Raw genomic sequence first — 22081 nt, forward strand, 5'->3', positions numbered from 1 at the left:
TCCTGTAGTTGGACTGAGTGCAGCGCAGGATGTGACATGTTGAATAAAATCATTACACTCAGTTTTTGATAGCAGCTTTTAAACACTGTGCTTCTTGGGTTTTCACCAAATGTGGGATGCTGTGTATCGTGAAAACTTCTTAAGCACTGAGGTTTTACACTTTTGCTATATTGGCCACCTCTACAGGTGAACGTGCGTTATTAAAGCCATAATTCCAATTCAAAACGTGCGTCTGCGCTTGCGTTTCTGTGTATAATGGCTGGAAAAAGCTCATACGGACAAGCAAGAGCTACGTTCACATTACAAGCCTTTTCGCTCAAATCCGATCTCTCTGACACGAAGCCTCACACTCGCCGTCATTAATGTGATGAATCGGCGTCCCGAAATGACCCACACGAGCTCATCCTACTCAGGAACGTCACGTGACTGAATCTCTGCATTATCAGCACAAACTAATGAGCAGAACGAGCTTCGCTGAGAAGATCATTAACTCTGATCAGCTCTCGGCTTCATTATTAGAGCCAGACGAAGGACAAAAAGGTGAGATGAGCTGCTTCTCCACCGTTTACAGGCTTTAACGCCTGTTCGGCGCTGCTGCCATGGTAACAGGCACCCACTTTGGTGGCGTGATGACCAGCTTTGGGCTGAGTCTATATAAACACACAATTTAATCAGCATTTTCTCATTCGCACTTGAAAAAAGTCCTGTCATAATTCCACACACAATACTGCATCACTAAGTCCATCTCCAGCTTTTAAAGAGAATGAAATGAGGCCTTTCCTTCTAAACTGTATTCCATCAGGCTTCACTTGTTGCTATAGCGGGTTGCTAGGGGGTGTAGAGTGAGCATGGCTGCCTCCCGATGTAAGGCCTGTACATCTGTATGCGTCAGAGCTGCTGTCGGCTAGGGGCGACTGCATTGCCTCAACGCTGCATGTATTGAAGGGCCCATATCAGCTGAATCGCTCTCTGACTTTCTCCAAATAAGAGAGTCTGACGTAGTATGCAAATATTAGTCCATACTGTCCATATATGGAAACTTGTCAAGAACATAATCTGCAAAATAATAACTTTACAGGAGAAGGCAAAAACATGCTTCACCCTTAATGGAAGTCAATGGAACCAGAATTTTTAGGGCTACTTTTTTTGGTCAGTTCATCCTGAAATGTACCCACATGGTAAAGGCCAACAGGCACTAGCAGATTATGGCAAAAACAGAAAAACAACAAAAAGGGAGAAACAAAGTTTTGCTCCATCCACAGTGATTTATTGGCCTATTCAGCCTACAGCCGTTTAGCCCCGCCCACTCGCACTGAAGTTATAAGGAGCGTTTCAGCCGGGACTGCTTTTACAGAACGTACTAAGGAGGGCCAATCAGAACAGAAGTCTTTTGCATACATCAGTCTTAAAGGCACAAGGTTACTAAAACAGCCTGCTTCGTTCTAAGCGATGAAGAGAATTAAATATGTTAACGTACAAATGAATTGTGGCTTCTTCGGTCCATAAATATATACCTGTCTGCTTAAGTACGGAAATTCAGAACTGGTAAAAATATATGGAAAAAGAAGAGTGAGAAATTAAGATAATCAGATACTCCTTACCTGCTGCTGTTGTTTACAGACTCTCTATAACTGGTCTAAATTCTCTGCATTTCATGACCCGTTCCAGTTGTTCAGTGTTTAAGAAGTACTGAGCAATTTATCATGATAACTTATCTTTATATCGTCCAGCTCAAGGGAACAGAAGACATAGCGTCATGCAATGTTAATGCGTAAATATTAACATACGGACGCTGAGACTGGCCAAAAAGGTATCTGTAGTGGTCATCTTCAGCTGTCCGGCACTAGTGAGCAGACCCACACAGCACACACAACAGCATTTTTGGACAAAATGGCCTATATTCATCATGTCAGCGCTCCAAGCTTGGCAAGCAAGCGCTGCGGAGGCCGACACGAGATCAGTCTGCGAGATCAGTCTGAAACTGAACCAAGTAGAAGCCTCAGCTTCTGCCAGTCAGGGTTAAACAGCCAGAGCATGACAGAACAGAAGTGAGGTACAAGGCGTCTTGCTCCGGATCTGAGATTTTGAAGGGAAAGCTTTAATGCTGCATCATCATGACATGATGGCTAATCATAGCCTGAAGATAACGACCAGTATCTAACGGCTTAGCTCGAGTACAATATCTTCCAGGACATGGAGACATTCCGAATATGGAAAACAGGGCAGTGTCAGCTGTTATAGTCAGTCAAACTGCAGACAACTTCTTGCAGCATCTCGTGCAGTTTTTGCTGGCCACGGTAAAATCCCCCGGGATCAATAAATCTACCCTCGGAGCTACATCAATCTATCAATAGCAGCCTTTCTAATTCTGAGAATGAATCGTCAACATAGAGGCTCAGAAAAAGAACACAGACACACTAACCAGCTAGATCATTAAACCCACCCCCCTGTTTCTACACTCACGGTCCAAAACAGGAGCGCTTTGTAGTTCTACAGTTACAGACTGTAGACCATCTGTTTCACTGCATACCTTGTTACCCTGTCCTTCAGTGGTCAGGACCCCCACAAGACCAACAAAGAGCAGGTATTAGGGTGGTGGGTCATTCTCAGCACTGCAGTGATACTGACGGGGTGGAGATGCGTTAGTGTGTGTTGTGCCGCTGCGCGTGTATCAGAGTGGTTTTAAACCCTGTGTCCACTCACTGTCCACCCCATTAGACACTCCTACCTTTGTCGGTCCACCTTGTAGATGTGAAGTCAGAGACGACAGCTCATCTGCTGCTGCACAGTTTGTGTTGGTCATCCTCTAGTCCTTCATCAGCGGTCACAGGACGCTGCCCACAGGACGCTGTCGGCTGGATATTTTTGGTTCTCGGTCCAGCAGCGACACTGACCAGCCCTGCTGTGTCTGATCCACTTGCACCAGCGCAACACACACCAACCCCCCCCCCACCACCACCACCTGAGTGCTGAGAACGGGCCACCATCCAAATAATACCTGCTCTCTGGAGGTCCTGTGGGGTCCTGACCATTAAATGAAGTATCAGAGAAACAAATGGACTACATTCTGTAACTGTAGATCTACAAAGCGCTTCTATACAGTCAGTAGAGCTGATAAAATGGACAGTGAGTGTAGAAGCAAGGAGGGGGTTTTAATGTTAGGGCTCAGTGGAACAGACACAAACAGAAAGGAATCTATTATTGGCAGTATTTGTTTGCTTGGACGCTGAATAATAGAAGATCTGGTCACCCAAGTACCTAATATAAGGTCTGTATTGATACTAGCACTGTTTCACAGACTTCAAACGTCTCTATAATATTCTGTAATGATGTCCTCTGAGCCGTGGTCACCTCAGATGGAGAGCGCTGATGGGTTTCTAGAACTGGAGAACATAGCTTTGGTTCTTGCGTTCAACCAGTGAGACAGTTGCAACGGTTCAAGGACCTGCGCGCTCGTGAAGATCTATCATTTGAATCCACACACTAAATATAACGTAATGCCAACTTCTTCTTCGAATTTCCCCGTTCCACCTTAAATGCTGCAGCGGTTACTTTCTGGCGTCTCAGGCGTTTTAATGACTGCTGCACCATTTAAGGTGGAACGGAAAAATTCTACCAACAAGCTGGACAGCTTCGTTCAAAACAATGAGAATATCACAATATCAAGTGCCAAACGTTATAAGCGAGTGACAGCAACTTGAAAAGAAGGAAAGGTTGGTCTGTGTTCAGAAATAAGAAATAAAACGTGACTATTTTCTCGTTAGTGCTACTCAAACATGAGAACACCGACAGATAGGTTAACGTTCACGTAGAAACGCCTTGTTTTCCTCACAGCAGCGTTACATGTTTTGCACAATAACGCAGCAAATAAAGTTAACCAGCGCGGATATAGGACCACAGAATCGTTATCTAGAACCACATGCCTTAAAAAAGACCTACAACTAAATAAAAACATACACGGAAAACCGTTAATCCGCAAACTCGCTCAGCAGGGCAGGGTAACGTTAGTGGTTGCTAAGCTAACTTTGCTACGCCGAGGCGGAGCGGCCGTTTTATCGGTTTTCTCTCTACCTGAAAAGGGTTGCTGAAGTCCGGGTCCGCGAACGGGTTGCTGTCAAAATCCGACATGTCGAGGATGAAATGTGTTCGCCGTCCAGTAGCGACAAAACCCTTAAATAACCCCCTTAAATAAACCCCTCAATACAGCCTTAACAAATGCCGCTCTCCGCTCTCGGCGCTCCGCTCAACAACGGATCCCTCGGATCCCACTGCAAAATGGCAGCGGAGGAAATGACGACTGCGTTCCATTGGACTCCACAGCGCAGGGATAGACCGATGGATTAATGCGTCCATGTGTGGAAGGAAGGATGGAAGGAAGGATGGAAGGATGGATGGATGGATGGATGGATATTTAATACTGTGGAAAAAAGTTACAGGCGCATGAGAAAATGCTTACGCTAATATTAATGGAAGCCCATTCCAGCCACCTAAAAAAATCTACCGCCTATGCTAAGTCATTACTTTGAGACACTATCTCATTACTTTGTAATGTTAAGTCATTGTTTCGAGATACTATCTCACTATTTTGCTGTGCTGTCATTAAGATACTATCCCGTTGTTCTGAGGTGCCAAGTCATTACTTTGAGATACTATCTCATTATTTTCTGATGCTGTCTTTGGGATACTGTCTCATTCTTTTGTGGTGTTAAGTCATTATTTCAAGATACTATCTCACTATTTTGCTGTGCTGTCATTAAGATACGATCCCGTTGTTTTGAGGTGCTAAGTCATTACTTTGACATATTATCTCATTATTATCTGATGCTGTCATTGGAATACTATCTCATTCTTTTGTGATCTTAAGTCAATATTTTGAGATGCCATCTCACTAATTTGCTATGCTGTCTTCAAGATACTATCCCATTCTTTTGAGGTGCTAAGTTCTTTTGAGATACTATCTCAATGTTTTCTGATGCTGTCTTTGGGATACTATCTCATTCTTTTGAGATGCCAAGTCATTATTTTGAGATGTTGTCAGTGAGATACTATCCCATTATTTTGAGATGCTAAATCATTATTTTGAGATACTATTTCATTATTTTGAGATGTTGTTGTTGAGATACTAACTCATTCTTTTGAGATACTATCCCATTATTTTGAGATGCTATATCATTATTTTGAGATACTAGCTCATTATTTTTAGATGCTGTCACTGAAATATTATTTCACTATTTTGAAATGCTGTTATTATTTTGAGATACTATCTAATTATTTTTGTGATGCTATGTCATTATTTTGAGAGACCACCTCACTATTTTGCTATGATGTCATTGAGGTACTATCCCATTCTTTTCAGATGCCATCATTATTTTGAGATACTAAATAAATATTTTGAGATGCTACATTATGATGCACAAATCATGTAAAGCCAATGTTTAATTGAAAATAATACAAAGACAAAATATTAAATGTTGAAACTAAGAAATTTTATTGTTTTTTGAAAAATATATGCTAATTTTGATTGATGCCAGCAACACGCTCCAAAAAAGTTGGGAAGGGGGCATGTGTTTCATCACCTCTTCTTTTAACAGCACTCTGTAAGTGTCCGGGAACTGAGGAGACCAAATATAACAAGGTGGATTGTCCTCAGCCTGGAGGACATAGTGTCCACAATTTCTAATAATTAAAAATTATGATTCCTTGGACCACAGAACACTTTTCCACTTTACCTCAGTCCATCTTCAATGAGCTCAGGCCCAGAGAAGGCGGCAGTGTTTTTGGATCCTGTTTATATCTGGTTTCTGCTTTGCAATGTGGGGTTTTAACTTTCACTTATGGATGCAGTGACGAACTGTTTTGACAGACGGTGGCTTTCAGACGTGTTTCTGAGCCCATGCAGTGATTTCCTCTACAGAACCGTATCTGTTTATAATGCACTGCTGCCTGAGGCCCAAAGATTTTTGGCCTTTTCCTTGCATACAGAGATTTCTCCAGATGATGAAAGATACCGTAGATGATGAAATCCCCAAAGTCTTTATTACTGTAAGTTGAGAAATGTTATTTTTGAATTGTTGCACTTTTCGATTGTGCAGTCGTTCACGGAGTGGTGAACCCCTCTTCATCTTTACTTCTGAAAGCCTCTCTGAGATGCTCTTTTTATACCCAATCATGTTACTGACCTGCTGCCAATTATCCACAAGGTGTTTTTTGATGAGGTTTTGGATTTATTTTACATTTTACATTCTTTTACATTCTGTCCAAACCTATACATGTCCATATACAAAATAATCAGCACTGACAATTCAGGCACACTGCTGCCATCTAGAGCCTAAACCAGAATCATGCACTAGTCATCAGGAATAAGATGTACCAGTGCAGGTGTCAACATCCACTGTATGGCCAAAAGCATGTGTACACCCCTCCTAATTATTACATTCAGGTGTTTCAGCCACACTCTTTGCTAACAGGTGTATAAAATCAAGCACATAGCAATGCAGACTCCATAGACAAACACTTGCAGTAGGTTGTACTGAAGACCTAAGTGACTTCAAATGTGGTATTGTCATAGTTTGCCACAAGTCAGTTTGTGAAATGTGTGCCCTGCTACAGTTTATCTGCCCTAGTCAACTGTAAGTGTCATTATTGTGAAATGGAAGTGTCAAGAAGCAAAAACAGCTCAGCCATGTAGTGATAGACCATGTAAAGTCACAGGGCGAGGCTGCCAAGCGCTCAACTACATAGCATGTGAAAATCACAACATCAACAAAAGGACTTTGTTTCTGGAGCTTCATGAAATGGGTTGCCAAGCTTGAGCAATTGCACATAAACCTAAGATTATAATGCGAAATGCCAGATGTCAGCTGGAGTGGTGTAAAGCACAACGCCACTGGACTCTGGAGCAGTGGAAAGGTGTTCTCTACAGAGATTAATGATGCTTCTACTTCATCTGGCAGTCTGATGGATGAATCTGGGTTTGGTGGACGCCAGGAGAACGTTACCTACCAGAATGCACGGCACCAACGGTAAAGTTTGGTGGAGGAGGGATAATGAGCTTGGGCCCCTTATTTCCAGTGAAGGGTGATGTTAATACTACAGCACACAAAGACATTTTAGACAAATATATGCTTCCAAGTTTGGAGTGGAGGCTGTTATAGCTGCAAAGGGAGCAACTCCACATCAATGCCCATGGTTCTGAAAGGAGAGCTCATAGAGGTGTGTTGGTCAGATGTGATACTTTTGTCCGTTTAATGTAGACTCAGATGTGGTTACGTATACATGTACAAATAGCACCTGCTACTGTAAAATAACATTTCTCTAATGATGACATCAACGTGGTTCAGTAAGACGTCATATAATAACAGACAGTCTGGCTGTTCTGGGACAGTCAGTGCTCAAAACAGTGTCCATGATGCTTTATATGGGCTAATAAATGACAGGAGCCAAAGTCCAGTGTGCTTACTACTCCAGGCTACTGGAATCCTGTCACACATTACCAGAAGACAACAGGCTGTGAAACTGCGGTGGTCATCCCACACTAATCGTCTCCCCTTGGTCAGCAGACGCTTTAATCGACCTACTGGCATTTTATTAACGACACTGCAGCACTGCTTTCGTAATAACTGCACTTCTGAGGTCACAATAGCGAATAATGAGGCACCACGGGTCCCACAGGTGACGGGGAGGGTCGTCGGAAATCGGTGAAATCCGCGGCGTGTTGAGGGCGCCCCCTACCGGACGCTCAGCAGGCAGGATGCGGCTAACATGGAGTCTGGCTCTGCTTCTCTGCTCCAGCACGATGTCCGGGGCGATAGAGCCCATCTCCACCGGCATCGCGATGGGCATAGCGGCCGCCGTCACCGGCTTTCTGGCCCGATACCAGAACGTGCTGTACTACTTCCAGGAGTGCTGCCGGCCGGAGTGGATGTCCTACAACAAAACAGGTCGGTGCTCCAGCCGCTGTGGACCCACGCGTTTCTTCTGCTTCCTCTCGGGCTCCGTCTGCGGTTCCGTTGTTGCCCGTTTTCACGTTTTGGCGTCTCTTCTGCTCCAACACGCGTTTTTCAGCCTGAAAAGGCTTAAAAGGCGCTTTGCTGCTCGGCTGAATCGGGTCTGGACTCACCGCTTCCCTTTCTGAGTCTCCACCTTCTTCTAAAACACTTACCAGATCGCAAAAAACCGCTGAGGCAACACTGACTCGACGTTGCCTCGCTGTCTCGGTTGCAGGTCAGGTCGGTGCGATCGAGCTGAAAGCCACGGTGGCTGAGGCTTAGCTAGCCTGCCTAGGTTTTGAGTGTTGTTTTGGCAACGCTGACTTCCTATTTGCCAGCTTTTACTTCGAATTCCCCCGTTCCACCTTAAAAACGTAGCACTTGCATTCAAAAGTCCGAAGACGTCAGACTGTAACTGCTGCGCCGTTTAAGGTGGAACGGAAAGATTCGAGTAGGAAGCCAACTTTAGCCTCTTTTGTTTTGACGAAGGTCGGCTTTTAACACAAGCGTTACAGATGACATTAGCGCCCATCTGAAGCTCGTGGCCGATTAATTATTAGGTATTATTTCCATTCGTGTCGTTAATAAAGAAAGCCGCTCGGCGCGTGCGAGTGACGTCGCGTTGGCGCGCCGCGGGAGGACGGCGTCGCTAGCTGGGCTTGTTGGGGGAAGTGGAGGAGCCGAGTTGGAGCTGAGGAGGGAGGGTTTTTAAAATAAACCGTGTGAATTGTTTCTACATGTATGACTTGATAAATTGAGGAGAGGTGAAGTATGAAAGCGCTGCTGCGGTACGTGGTGCTGACGAGCGCGCTGGTCGGGGCCTTCGAGCCCGTCAGCACGGCGGTGGTGGCCGGAATGGGAGCCGCGGCGCTGGGAAGGAAACTCTACTACTACGTGTACGAGAACTGCGACGGGACCTGGCTCGGTTTTAACTCCACGGGTAAGAAAGGACCCGTAAATATGACCTGGAGCGGGTTGGGGGCCCAGCTAGTGACCGACTGGTGGAGCCGCTTCAGTTTCGGTTCGCTGGTAACGCGAGTCATAAACGGCACTGATATGCCGCTTTACTGCCTGCTTAAAGGGAAAGTCCACCCGCTTTTCAAAAACACCCGCATAACGCAGTGGCTGAGCTGTGAGCAGAGTCCGTCAGAGCGGTTTGGTGTGAAGAGATTCATTGTAGAGAAACGCATAGACTCGGATTTCTTCACAGTGGTGGTGATGGGAACCAGGGGTCACCATGACTACAAGATAGCTAGATCTTGGGTGGTTGGTTAGTGTAGTGGGTAACACCTTTGCCTTATATGCCATAGACTGGGGTTCAGTCCCCACCTTGGCAGACGCCCTACACTATACTGATAAGGGTCCTTGGGCAAGACTCCTAACACCGCCGTCACCTACCTATGTCATATATGCCATAAATAAAGATCTACTTACATTTATCATCCAAGACCACCAGTGAACCTACACGGGTCTTCTGAGTTTTTTATGTAGTGTTGATGGTAAAACGGTCAGAAATCTGAAACAGATAAGTGTTCTTTAGGGACTATTTTGCCACATAACACCCTGCATGTAGCTCTCCACTGTGAATGCTTTTAAAAGGCGGGACTCTCAAAACAGTCATCTTATCTCCAAACGGTCATAAAGCGGTATCCCGGGCATCGGCCAGTGCATTCATAGCTATTTAATGTAATAAGTGTCAGTGAGTGAGGTTGGTCACTGAGCCATTACAATGTTTTGCTTCCTCATGGGTCGCATTGTCCTTCGTTTGTGTACGCAAGCTTTAAAATGTTTTCTCTTTTCAAAAATGACCTCCTAAAGTAAGTATTTTTAAATTAGTAATGTTATTGTTCTTGTTATTTTGAAAATTGAGAGGGTACAGCTATTATAATAGACAGTAAACAAAAGATAAACATGGTAAACAAATGGAAATGATGGTTTTAGATTTGTGAAGTTACCTTATTTATGAATGTAGAGTCTTCCGTGGAAAGCTGTATCGACTTTTGTAATTCATATTTCTTTTCCGAACAAACAAAATATCTCGCGTGCTGTTCTTCAGCTTGAGCATGTACCGATGAGTGGCCCACGATTCTCTGCTTGTGCCTGGCAGGTCTGGAGGAGGACCTGCGGACGAAGCTGTTTGGGCAGCATGTGGCCGCTCGGGTCATCTTGAAGGCCGTTACGGGGTTCATGAACAACAAGAACCCCAGGAAGCCGCTGGTTCTCTCCCTGCACGGTTGGACTGGGACGGGCAAGAACTATGTGAGTCAGCTGATCGCGGAGAGCATTTACTGTAAAGGAATGACCAGTGGATTTGTGCACCTGTTCACGGCCACGGCCCACTTTCCCCACGAGATGCATCTGGAATTATACAAGGTGAGCGATGCAGTAGATGTTTCTAATAAAGTGGCCAGTGAGTGGAGCTATAAGGTAGGTGTTTCTAATAAAGTGGCCAGTGAGTGGAAGTACAAGGTAGGTGTTTCTAATAAAGTGGCCAGTGAGTGGAAGCACAAGGTGGGTGTTTCTAATAAAGTGGCCAGTGAGTGGAAGTACAAGGTGGGTGTTTCTAATAAAGTGGCCAGTGAGTGGAAGTACAAGGTAGGTGTTTCTAATAAAGTGGCCAGTGAGTGGAAGCAGTGTAGGTGTTTCTAATAAAGTGGCCAGTGAGTGGAAGTACAAGGTAGGTGTTTCTAATAAAGTGGCCAGTGAGTGGAAGTATAAGATGGTTGTATGTAATAAAGTAGACATTGAGTGGACATATAATAACTACAGTATTGGAATCGAGAATTAGTAGAAATCAATATGTAATAGTTTGCATTTTCTCTCTCTCTCTCTCTCTCTCTCTCTCTCTCTCTCTCTCTCTCTCTCGCTCGCTCGCTCTCGCTCTCTCTCTCTCTCTCTCTCTCTCTCTCTCTCTCTCTCTCTCTCTCTCTCTCTCCCCCTCTCCCCCCCCACAGTCACAACTGCAGCAGTGGATAAAGGGTAACGTGACTAACTGCCCTCGTTCCATGTTCATATTTGACGAGATGGATAAGATGCACCCTGGTCTGATTGACAGCATAAAGCCATACCTGGACTTCTATGACAACCTAGATGGGGTCTCGTACCGGCAGGCCATCTTCATCTTCCTCAGGTGTGTTACGTTAGTGAGGGATGTGTTAGATATTACCGTTACACTCTGCCCTGCGTTTGTTTTTTCTATTTAAAGAATCAGGAATATGTGCCTATAACGTCTGGGAGGCCCTCACTTGTAGGTATTTTATAAAGCTTTTCTGAAATTCTTCCTCGAGCTCAACTGGTATTCATTACTCAAGTGGTCCTGTAGCCAGTCTCCTTGTTCAGTCCTGTGTTTCAGAATTCAAGTCAGTTCGGTTGTCTTTCTATATGAAATCTCTCACAGCCAGTGCTGCTGTCGGCTGTGTCGATGTGATTGCATTCCTTGATTGAAATGAAAACTACTGATCCTAGGGTTTGTGCTGAGAGGGTTATTAAATATGCTCCAAAATGTTAAGTGCCATGCATGTGTATTCTTGCAGTGCCCTCCTAAAAAATAAACAGGGTCAGTGGCAGAATGAACCGCATCCTGGGTTTGTTCATTCCAAATAGATTTGCTCAGCCACTGTTTATCCAGGTGATTTTAATCTTCAGTTGAACACTTTAAAGTCAGTCATTTTGCTGTACATTCCATAATTATTAATATGTAATTACATAACAAATGATGTCATGTTATGCTTTTGTGTGGGTGGTCTCTGACTTTTTTTCTGTCTCCAAAAAAGAACAAATATGGAAATATGTATAGGACATTTTTCTTTGTTTGGGAAAATGACTTTTTATAATGTAATAATCACTTTTTCATCAAACAATAATGGCTTTTCGTCCAGTTCTGATTGTAATAAACTATTCTTCTTACACACAAAAGTGTGGTATGGATTAAGTTTTGATTCTCCACAATTTCAGTTTAGTTCAGTGGAGGCTTTTTTTAGGCATCAGTACGGTCCAAGTTATGACGTCAGCAGTCTTACGAATCACTCCGTAAGTTGGCAGGCTCAATCTGCTGCGTGTTTTTGTTTATATTTGTGTGCGTTTCTCCATAGTAACGCTGGAGGGGAGAACATCGTGCAGGTGGCTCTGGATTTCTGGACTGCAGGAAGAGAACGAGAGGAAATTGAGCTGAAACATCTGGAGACAGCCTTGTCCCTGTCAGTGTTCAACAACAAGAACAGTACGTAGAAGAAACTGATTAAGCGCTACATCAAGTACTGCTCTTCAGATTCAGCTAGTGGGATATAAAACTTAATAAGAACACCTAATCGCCTGTACAATAATCTCCTCTACGTTAGAATAGCAGATATAAGCCCACAAACAACCTAAATAAACTTATACAAAAATCTTACACATAATAACAGGAGATATTGGTGTATAAATAACACCAAAGAATGGTCCCAAACACTACAAACAGGAGATATTAGTCTGTGTCCAAAAACAACCTCGATTAGGAGATATTGCTGCCTCTTGGAAATATTTCTCAGACATTATAAATTAAACGCTCAAGTACACTTGGATGAGATATTAACCTGATAACTACCTAAGTAAATGAGATTAGTCAATTTCAGTACAATTCTGTTCATTAGAATAGGAGATATTAGTCCATAACCAACCTCAGTAAAGCTTCTGTACACTAGGAGATATTAGTCCATAACCAACCTCAGTAAAGCTTCTGTACACAAGGAGATATCGGTCCTTGACCAACCTCAGTAAAGCTTCTGTACACAAGGAGATATCGGTCCATGACCAACCTCAGTAAAGCTTCTGTACACTAGGAGATATCTGTCCTTGACCAACCTCAGTAAAGCTTCTGTACACAAGGAGATATCGGTCCTTGACCAACCTCAGTAAAGCTTCTGTACACAAGGAGATATCGGTCCTTGACCAACCTCAGTAAAGCTTCTGTACACAAGGAGATATCGGTCCTTGACCAACCTCAGTAAAGCTTCTGTACACAAGGAGATATCGGTCCATGACCAACCTCAGTAAAGCTTCTGTACACTAGGAGATATCGGTCCTTGACCAACCTCAGTAAAGCTTCTGTACACTAGGAGATATCGGTCCATGACCAACCTCAGTAAAGCTTCCGTACGCTAGGAGATATCTGTCCATAACCAAACCCGGTAAAATAGGAGATAATGGTGCATAAATAGCCTCAGTGAACAGTTCTATATAATAAAATGAGATATTGGCCCATAACCAACCTCAGTAAAGCCCATGTACACTAGAATATAAGATAATAGTGCATGAACAACCACAATAAACACTTATGTACACTAGAATAGGAGATATTGGTCTATAACAACCTCAAGTAAAGCTCCACTACACAAGAACAGGAGATATTAATCCATAACCAACCTCAGTAAAGCTTCTCTACACTAAAACAGGAGATATTAGGGTAAGAACAATGTCCGTAAACCCTTCTGTGCATTGGGAGATATTAGTGCACAAAACAACCTCAGTAAACATTTCTATATACTATAATAAGAGATTTTTGTCCATTAACAACTTTAGTAAACTAATATACACTATATAGCACAGTTTGTCCAGGAAAACGGCGCATCTCACTCAGTCCAGAAGCAGTGATGGTCTGCAGATAATGTGGCTGACAGGATGACCAGTTTAAAGCGGTTCATCTCAATAACAGATCAGCCAGTTTCAGACAGAAAGAGGAAATGGGTAGTGGCAGTATTTCTAGCACTAACCACTGGTTTACTGTTCTTTCCTTTTTTTAACTTTCATATATACCAACTGGCCACCTCATTAGGTACACCTACCTCATTTCTGCACTCACTGTCCACTTCATCAGCTCCACTGACCATTTTGGAGCACTTTGTAGTTCTACATTTAAAGATTAGTCCATCTATTTCTCTGTATTCCGTTACCCTGTTCCTCAGTGGTCTGGACCCTCACTGACCCACCACCCAAATAGTACCTGCTCTTTCTCAGTACTGCAGTAACACTGATGTGGTGGTGCGTGTTGTGCTGATGCAAGTGGATCAGACACAGCGTTTAAAAACTCCAGCAGCACTGCTGTGTCCACTCACTGTCCACTCACTGTCCACTCTTAGACACTCCTACCTTGTCGGTCCACCTTGTAGATGTAAAGTCAGAGACGACAGCTCATCTGCTGCTGCACAGTTTGTGTTGGTCGTCCTCTAGTCCTTCATCAGTGGTCACTGGATGCTGCCCACAGGACGCTGTTGGCTGGATATTTTTGGTTCTCAGTCCAGCAGCGACACTGAGGTGTTTAAAAACTCCAGCAGCACTGCTGCGTCTGATCCACTCAGACCAGCACAACAGACACTAACACACCACCACCACGTCAGTGTTACTGCAGTGCTGAGAATGATCACCTAAATGTCCACGCTGTGGGGGTCCTGACCACTGAAGAACAGGATAAAGGTATGAAGCAGATGGACTACAGTCTAACTGTAGAACTACAAAGCACTCCTATGTGGTCAGTAGAGCGTAAGTGTAGAAACGAGGAGGTGGTCTGAAGGAAACGGCCAGTGCCAGTAATTAAAATGCTCTTCTGTCTCTGCAGGTGGTTTCTGGCACACTAGCCTAATAGACAAGAACCTGGTGGACTTCTTCGTACCTTTCCTTCCTCTGGAATACAAGCACGTAGTGCAGTGTGGCCTGGCCGAAATGGCCGCTAAAGGCCTGACCCCAGACGAGGAAGTGGTGGACCGTATGGCACGAGACTTGAGCTTTTTCCCCAAAGAGGAGCGTGTGTTTTCTAGGCAAGGCTGCAAGATCATCTCCAGCAGACTGGACTTCTACATCTAACTGGAAAATAGGAGAGACGCTCCACTCTGTGCACTGAAGAGCTGCCACTGGTTTACAGTGAAAATGAATCGAACAGGATGGAAGGAATACACCTCCCAACACTACTGCTGTCCTGCTTGGACCGTGCTGCGTTATTTCCATTGTGTCGCTCGTAATTGATGCATTGGTGGGACGGGGAAAGTTTTTAATGGACCTTCTCTTTTAAAAAGTTACTAATTAAGAACTGTGACGGCTTAACTCCTTGTTTTTAAGGAGGATCACAGTCTAATGAATGAGGTGGAGGAGGGGGGGGGGGTCTTAAATGGTCATTTTTTATGACCCGGAGTAAATTTCGTTTTAACTTTGTATGCCTGTAAATGGAAAACACAACACACTGCCTTAACCCGTAAAACGTTGTCAAACTACTTTTGCCTGCCTGTTGGTTTATATACGTTTTGATCATTCATATCAAGTCTGATGTAGCGACAGAAGAACGTGTAGATCAATGGATCATCACAACAGCAAAGAGTGACCACAGAGTTGTCCTTGTCGTCGTCTGTAGGTTCATTTTGACCTCATTTGGAACAGTAGTAGACTAAATGAAGGAGGCCCACTGATGAAATGTTTTCCTCAGCACTACAAATGGCTGGATAAAGTTGATGGCGCAGTGCAATACAGGGCTCCCAATCAGAACAGAGCTCATTTACATACGTCTTAAAGACAGTAACAATGTTCAATTCTAAGCGGTTGGAAAATAGTTGAGTAAAAATACGAAAGAAATGTACGATACAGGCCCCATCACTGACATGAAAAGGTTCTAGCACCAAAAGGGTTCTTCTACGGTTACAAGCTTTCTATTAACGACAGTAGAACCCCTTCGGTTGCTATTTTGAATCATTTTCCAAAAGGTTTTCTATACAATCATCTACAGCATGTTCTCCATCAATGTGGGGAACCCTAAAAGCATGCATGTCCTCATTCTTTGAGTGTTCATGGTTCTACTTAGAACCATTCTGTATACTAAGGTACCACTGGAGAACAAGGGCTTTTGTCAAGAGTGTACCACAACAATCTCTCCGGTTGTGCATTTGTAACCATTCCATGCAGTAACTCTCTGTGAGGGAGTTTTTAGAGGTGGACGTCTGGTTCCCATCACCACCACTGGGAACGATGCTGAGGGCAAGTTTCTTCTAGAAGGGAGCATTTCACACCAAACCACTCTGACTGACTTTGTTCATATCACAAGGATTCAATCATGCAGATATTTGGAAAGATCAGTGGAATTCCCCTCCTGAAGTCCTAACCAGTCAGCCCACCTCCTTGTTGCTACACTCATTGTCCAACAAAGAGTTTGAGCTGGACATTCATGTGTGCTCTGGTTTAAATTTCTTAGTTTGACCAAAAAAAATGGAACGGGTGAAGCAAACGCGAGAGGTGATGATTTTCTTTCTACTTTAACTCGGAATAAAAGTCAGTTCCATTAGTTTTAGTCCAATGTTCTTTAGTCTCACTGAGCCGTGAGAACTTTAGATCCCTTAACCATATTAAATAAACCTTGATAAGGCAGTGACGGGAGTGCTCCCTTCTAGAGAAACTTACTGAGTCAGAACTGTTCACAGTGGTGGTGATAGCTTTTAGAGGTGGACATCTGGTTCCCACCACCACTGTAAAGACACCTGAACCATTTCACACCAAACCACTAAATGTTCATCTGAAAAACTCCTGCAGATACGTTTACTAAGTGGACTCACCGTTTCACTCTCAACAAATTCAGACCCATGTATTAATGAAAACTTCACTTTAATTACGTTTAACACAAACAGCCACCTGTGTTCATAACTTGATTTCCTGCAATAGCTTTGTTTTTCTCTGGCTTCAGTAGCTGCGTACAGATAAATTAATTCCACATAAGGAAAATAATTTATGTGAAGAGCTCCTTTGTATACAATCCCCATGTTCCCATACAGAAAGACTGAGAAAGGCCAGGCCTGGAGGCCCACAGCACTGTTTAGCATTCATCCTGCTCGTTAGATTAAGAGGTAAGGTCGGTAAATTAAGTGTGTTACAGCAAGAAAAGGTTGTGTGGCCCTCCAGCCTGGAGTGGGACCTCAGATGACTTGACGCAGGTTTATCCACAGGGTAGAAATTGGCATGTTTTCCAGCTGGAATGTGGTTCTCCAGCATGCTGTACAGAAACGTTGGTGTTCCAGGTCGGGTCCAGTCCGCAGCTGCACTCTTAGGCACAGTTCATAAAACAGTTCAGGGTCCCGTTAGACCAGCAGCACCGCGTTAATGCAGCCGTCGTTTTCGGGGTTGTTGGTCACTTGAGCGTATTTACCTGGAAGAGAGAACATTAATATTACAACTACAGCCTTTGTTTATGTAGATTTACAGTTAGTTTTTCATTTTGCTTAAAACATCGTCATTCATGATGTATGATGCCAAGAGACTATGTGTGTGCTGGACACGTTTGGCTGATGTATAATTTGTGTAATGTGTTGACTATATTTACTACATCGAGGGCAGATTTCATGCGCAATTGTTGCTTTAACAATACGGCTTTTGACTGGTTACCATTCAATAATATAAAAGTGGTGAAAACCTGCAGCCCGTCACCTTCACCACAATCCGTATCCATTCTACATGGACATCGGAACAAGCTTTAGTGCTTCTGCTACCCAAAACTGTCTTTAAGGCAATGCATCCAATAATCCAGTCATAATGAGATTCCTGCAGTTATCTGATTCATGTAGTTGTGTAAACAGCACACACTGCTTTCTTAGATTGGGGTCAGGTCTAGAAACCTGATTAAGAAATCTGATGGAGAAGCTGGATTTTAGCCCAGGAATCAGATTTCTCAGTGCATGTGAACTCAGAACTCTTACTCTGATTTCTTTCGGATTTCTGACCTCAGTACCGGAAACAAGCGAGCAGCGTGGAGTGCTGCTGAAACCAAGTTTATCATCTTCATTTCCGTGAGAGTGTATGATCATTTGTAAATGGAACATTCATATGTACATTTTCAGGTAAAGGGTGAGATGTAAAAAAAAAATAAACATTTTAAAGTCACGTCTTCTTTGAGTTTATCGGTCGGTTGTAAAGCAGAAATCTGATTGCTGTCTGACTCACGTAGACCTGGAGTTTCCCCATTATCTGATTACTCAAGTGCATATAAACACAATCAGATTACTGACAATCAGATTTTCTGCATTTATCAGATTAGTAAGTGCATGTAAACACACTCAATCTGAGTTCTACGACAGCCCTCGTGAACAAATGGGAAAGATCAAAGGGAAATTGAATGACAAGTGAACCTCTTACCCCAGATGACTTTGCCGCCCTGTGTGACCAGCCCGAGCTCGCTGACGTTCACTTCGATGACCGTTCCTTTGGTGATGACCCCGAGTGTGGTGTAGAGGGGTGAGGAGGGGTTCTTCTTCACACCCAGGATGGGCAGACAAAATGTTGCCTTCAGCTCTGGGTGAGTGACGTGAGCCTTCTTAAACCTCAAACCCTGCAAACGGACAGAGGGAGAAAAAGGAGAAATGGGCAAGAGAATCATTCAGTCCAGCCCATCTTAGTTAACTTGTTAAGATGGTAATGAAATTAATCATCTGCTGGAGCAGAAGTGTCCAACCGAGTCCTTGGGGACTCCCAAGCAGGTAAACAAGGTTTTGTAGAACACTTGGTGGCTGGAACAGACCAAAGTGTGGACTGGCAGGGGATCCGTAAAGACTGGATTGGGAACATCTGCCTAATAATTGTGGTATAATTTTAATCCAGTATGAATCTGCAGCGTGTTTTAGTTTTACAGTCTGACGGTAATACAACCCCAATTCCAATGAAGTTGGGACGTTGTGTAAAACAAATAAAACAGAATACGATGATTTGCAAATCCTTTTCAACCTACATTCAATTGAATCCACTACAAAGACAAGATATTTAATGTTCAAACAGATAAACTTTATTGTTTTTTGCAAATATTCACTCATTTTGAATTTGATGCCTGTAACACGTTCCAAAGAAGTTGGGACAGGGGCAACAAAAGACTGGGAAAGTTGAGGAATGCTCAAAAAACACCTGTTTGGAACATTCCACAGGTAACTTGCACATCTGTGAAGGCCCATTAATGCTGAAAGGTACATACAGGTTTTGGAGCAACATCTGCTGCCATCCAAGCAGCGTCTTTTTCAGGGACGTCCTGCTTATTTCAGCAAGACGATGCCAAGCCACATTCTGCACGTGTTACAACAGCGTGGCTTCGTAGTAAAAGAGTGCGGGTACTAGACTGACCTGCCTGCAGTCCAGACCGTCTCCCATTGAAAATGTGTGGCGCATTATGAAGTGCAAAATACGACAGCGGAGACCCCGGACTGCTGAGCAACTGAGGTTGTGCATCAAGCAAGACTGGGAAAGAATTCCACCTACAAAGCTTCAACAATCAGTGTCCCCAGTTCCCAAATGCTTATTGAGTGTCGTTAAAAGGAAAGGTGATGTAACACAGTGGTAAACACGCCCCTGTCCCAACTTCTGTTGCAACGTGTTGCAGGCATCAAATTCAAAATGAGTGAATATTTGCAAAAAATAATAAAGTTTATCCGTTTGAACATTAAATATCTTGTCTTTGTAGTGTATTCAATTGAATATAGGTTGAAAAGGATTTGCAAATCATAATGATGATATACATGCATGGATTATAAGCCTGTCTCACCATGGGCCTGATGAAGCGTTCGTATTTTGGTGGTTTGCGCGTAAAGCCGTCTCCTACGAAGCAGACTTTGGTGACCATTCTCTTCCAGGCTTTCTTCTGTCGCTTTCCAGTTCGGATCACTTTCAGAACCTCGGTCTCACCCTGAGCACGTACTTTTGGCAGTGGCACCTCCCATTTCCCCTAGAAACAAAACAATTATTCTCAATTAAGATAAAAAAAGCTCAGCAATACGAACATCTAGTAGGACCCAATGCAAATGGCCTAAATCGTTACTGGACATTTAGTTTGGTGACTGGGCAAAACTTACAGCCTTTTCCTTCCGCTTCTGTTTGATCATGTTGGAGAGAACCTTAGCCCGCGACTGGCCCTCTCTGTCCAGCAGGTAAGCTGGCACTGCGCCCTCTGGTGTCTTCTCGTCATCCTTCTGTTTGGTTTTTCTCTTTTCATGCATCTTAATGCTAAACACATGAAAACAGAACATTACGTCAACAAAGTTCACAGATAAACACACATCCCTGGATTGAGACACATGGGATCAATTCCAACTGACCCTCTATGTCCAGAATCATCATATTATACTAAACGATAGTAAATATTTTTTTTTTTTTTACAGGTGTGGTAAAAGCAATTTGCAGTTTATAATAAGGGGGTTTATAGGATATTCTATGCTGAAGCTGAAAACTGGCCCAAAGGCTGTGAGAATTTAGTCCCAGGTAAAATCTACTTGAAGACCCCCACTCCGTCTTGAAAGGTATGCGTGGGAATGACCACCAACTCACGTTTTCTTCATCTGGATCTTCTCTGCATGCCTCTGTTTGTGGTAGAGCTTGGCCTTCAGACCGATCATCTTCTTGGCTTTGTGCGAGCGCTCATGTGCCTCTCGACTCTCCTTCTTCCTCTTCTTCTCGTGGTGGTCGAGCCGGTAGCCATGGCGCTTGCGGTGCAACTCAATGTGTTCGTTCTGCGGCTGTGGGAAACATTCGCCAAAACAAACGAGCAATCAGACAGCTAGAAGAAAACAATGTGATTGTGTAGCTTCTTAAACACGAGCTCTGGGCAATATGGCAAAAAAAAAGAAAAAAAAAAGAAACATGACAATAATTCAACCTGCTTAACACACAATATGCATCACACTATGATCTGATGAGCTGGAGCGGAACCAGTATCGCCTCATTTCTTACAACAGGATCAAAAACTACATGTACAATGATTTTTACTGAATGTTTGACATACTGAGATACATTAAACTCATTTCAAACAGGTCTCCTGTTTTATATTTTATTTAAATAAAACGTGGCTGATCATTGCTCTTGAAGAACTGATGATGTCCACGATGCACTCAGAAATGTGTATTAATGCAATAAGATGCAGATTATCAGAGCAACCATAAATGCGATCATACTTCTCACTCCTAGTATTAATTTAACAGACTTTATATATTATATAATGATATCAAACCACTCTGAATGACTCATCTTAACCATGTAATTATTATAATTATTATTATTATTATTTTAATCTGAAAAATGGGTGGAATTTGTGCTGCATGACTCCTGGTTCCCATCACAACGGTAAACAAATCTGAACCAGTAAGTTTCTCTATAACGAACCATTTCACGTCAAGCCACTCTGAACGAGTCTGTTTACATCTCGGGTTCTGAGCTACTCAGACTTTCTGAAAAGCTGGTGGACTTCTCCTGTAACCATATTAACAATGACGAAGAGGGTCTGAAAAAATGGCAGGAGTTTATCATTTAAGATCTTCAAAAAGGTACAAAGAAGTATTTTAACTACCACATAACTGCTCTGAACTGCTAACCGAAACGCTACTGTCTGAACAAAACCTCGTATCCCAAAGATGGTAACTTTACAGCAGAAGGAAAAACCTGCTTCACTTTCAATGTAAGTCAATGGAACCAGACGTCTTTATAGGTCATTTTGGGCCTTTTCCTTTGGTCCATTCATGATGAAATTCACAGACAACATATAGGACAATGAGTACTTTCAAATTCTGCCAAAAATGAAAAACGTAAAAAATAAGGATACATTGAAAAACAACAAACAACGACAAACTCAAAAGGAGACCCGCGGTTATTTTCATCAATTTGACTTGGTTTCAGGCTCTTCCGCACATTTCTGACGGGTCTGTATCTTCCTGAGTGCTTTAAAATGAGAATATTTCTTATTTCTGTCGGAAGTAACCAAGTTTGTGTTTGTTCACGTGTTTTCGAAGCTAACACAGTTAGCCACCAGACCAGCTAACGACTTCGCCTCGTCAAAAGGAGACAATGTTGGGTTACTCACCATTTTGGACGGTGTGGTTCACGTCTTCAGGAGGAGATAAAGGTAGGAACACGCGGTGGTTTGACTTCTGGTGTTTAAAAAGGGCGTTTTTCGCGTTATTCGTCGAGACTTCGGGGGTTTCGATGTTGCTTTCCCCGACGCCCCGAGCTTGAAAGGAAGTGCCACGTGAAAAGTCGTCCGGGTGAAAGAGTTCCTGCTACACTGCCCACGCGTGGAAAGCCACCTGGCTGTACAGACCCGGTTAAGTCGTATTATTAAGGTGTAT

General features: G+C 43.3%; 3 protein-coding genes across 5 annotated transcripts in view; 1 reads left to right on the forward strand and 2 right to left on the reverse strand.

The window, feature by feature from the left end:
* scamp1 (secretory carrier membrane protein 1) overlaps positions 1-4318 on the reverse strand; it is a 46939-nt gene extending 42621 nt beyond the window's left edge. The window contains exon 1 of the mRNA XM_037546009.1: positions 4072-4318. Coding sequence (XP_037401906.1) covers positions 4072-4128 — 57 coding nt within the window. The 5' untranslated portion in view covers positions 4129-4318. The remainder of the gene's footprint in view (positions 1-4071) is intronic.
* A 3164-nt stretch (positions 4319-7482) lies between these two features.
* Positions 7483-16363, forward strand: tor1 (torsin family 1). 3 transcript variants are annotated; one of them, XM_017725224.2, is made up of 5 exons: positions 7483-7940; positions 10096-10247; positions 10943-11118; positions 12080-12207; positions 14578-16363. In XM_017725224.2, the coding sequence occupies exons 1-5, from the start codon at positions 7751-7753 to the stop codon at positions 14820-14822; spliced, it is 891 nt and encodes a 296-aa protein (XP_017580713.1). In that variant the 5' UTR covers positions 7483-7750; the 3' UTR covers positions 14823-16363. The 3 variants fall into 3 exon arrangements, with proteins under 3 accessions (XP_017580713.1, XP_017580711.1, XP_017580712.1); XM_017725222.2 differs by having other exon boundaries at positions 7751-7940; positions 10096-10361; XM_017725223.2 differs by lacking the exon at positions 7483-7940 and adding an exon at positions 7959-8928 and having other exon boundaries at positions 10096-10361; positions 14578-14822.
* Positions 16364-16584: 221 nt separating this feature from the next.
* nsa2 (NSA2 ribosome biogenesis homolog (S. cerevisiae)) lies at positions 16585-21971 on the reverse strand. Its single transcript, XM_017725226.2, has 6 exons — positions 21817-21971; positions 20292-20479; positions 19820-19970; positions 19513-19692; positions 18123-18315; positions 16585-17139 (listed from the first exon to the last, which is right to left on the reverse strand). The coding sequence occupies exons 1-6, from the start codon at positions 21817-21819 to the stop codon at positions 17072-17074; spliced, it is 783 nt and encodes a 260-aa protein (XP_017580715.1). The 5' UTR covers positions 21820-21971; the 3' UTR covers positions 16585-17071.
* Positions 21972-22081: the final 110 nt, after the last annotated feature.

Source organism: Pygocentrus nattereri, chromosome 16, assembly GCF_015220715.1.
Source record: "Pygocentrus nattereri isolate fPygNat1 chromosome 16, fPygNat1.pri, whole genome shotgun sequence".
NCBI classification, from domain to species: Eukaryota; Metazoa; Chordata; class Actinopteri; order Characiformes; family Serrasalmidae; genus Pygocentrus; species Pygocentrus nattereri.

Excerpts from the sequence above, each read along its gene's own strand:
- tor1 (XM_017725222.2), top strand. The coding sequence starts at position 7,751 with ATGCGGCTAACATGGAGTCTGGCTCTGCTTCTCTGCTCCAGCACGATG. Across the intron at positions 10,362-10,942 it reads TGCATCTGGAATTATACAAG|TCACAACTGCAGCAGTGGAT; the intron begins GTGAGCGATGCA and ends CCCCCCCCACAG. Across the intron at positions 11,119-12,079 it reads GCCATCTTCATCTTCCTCAG|TAACGCTGGAGGGGAGAACA; the intron begins GTGTGTTACGTT and ends GTTTCTCCATAG.
- nsa2 (XM_017725226.2), bottom strand. Across the intron at positions 19,971-20,291 it reads AAGATCCAGATGAAGAAAAC|CATTAAGATGCATGAAAAGA; the intron begins GTGAGTTGGTGG and ends TCATGTGTTTAG. Across the intron at positions 18,316-19,512 it reads AACGCTTCATCAGGCCCATG|GGTTTGAGGTTTAAGAAGGC; the intron begins GTGAGACAGGCT and ends GTCCGTTTGCAG.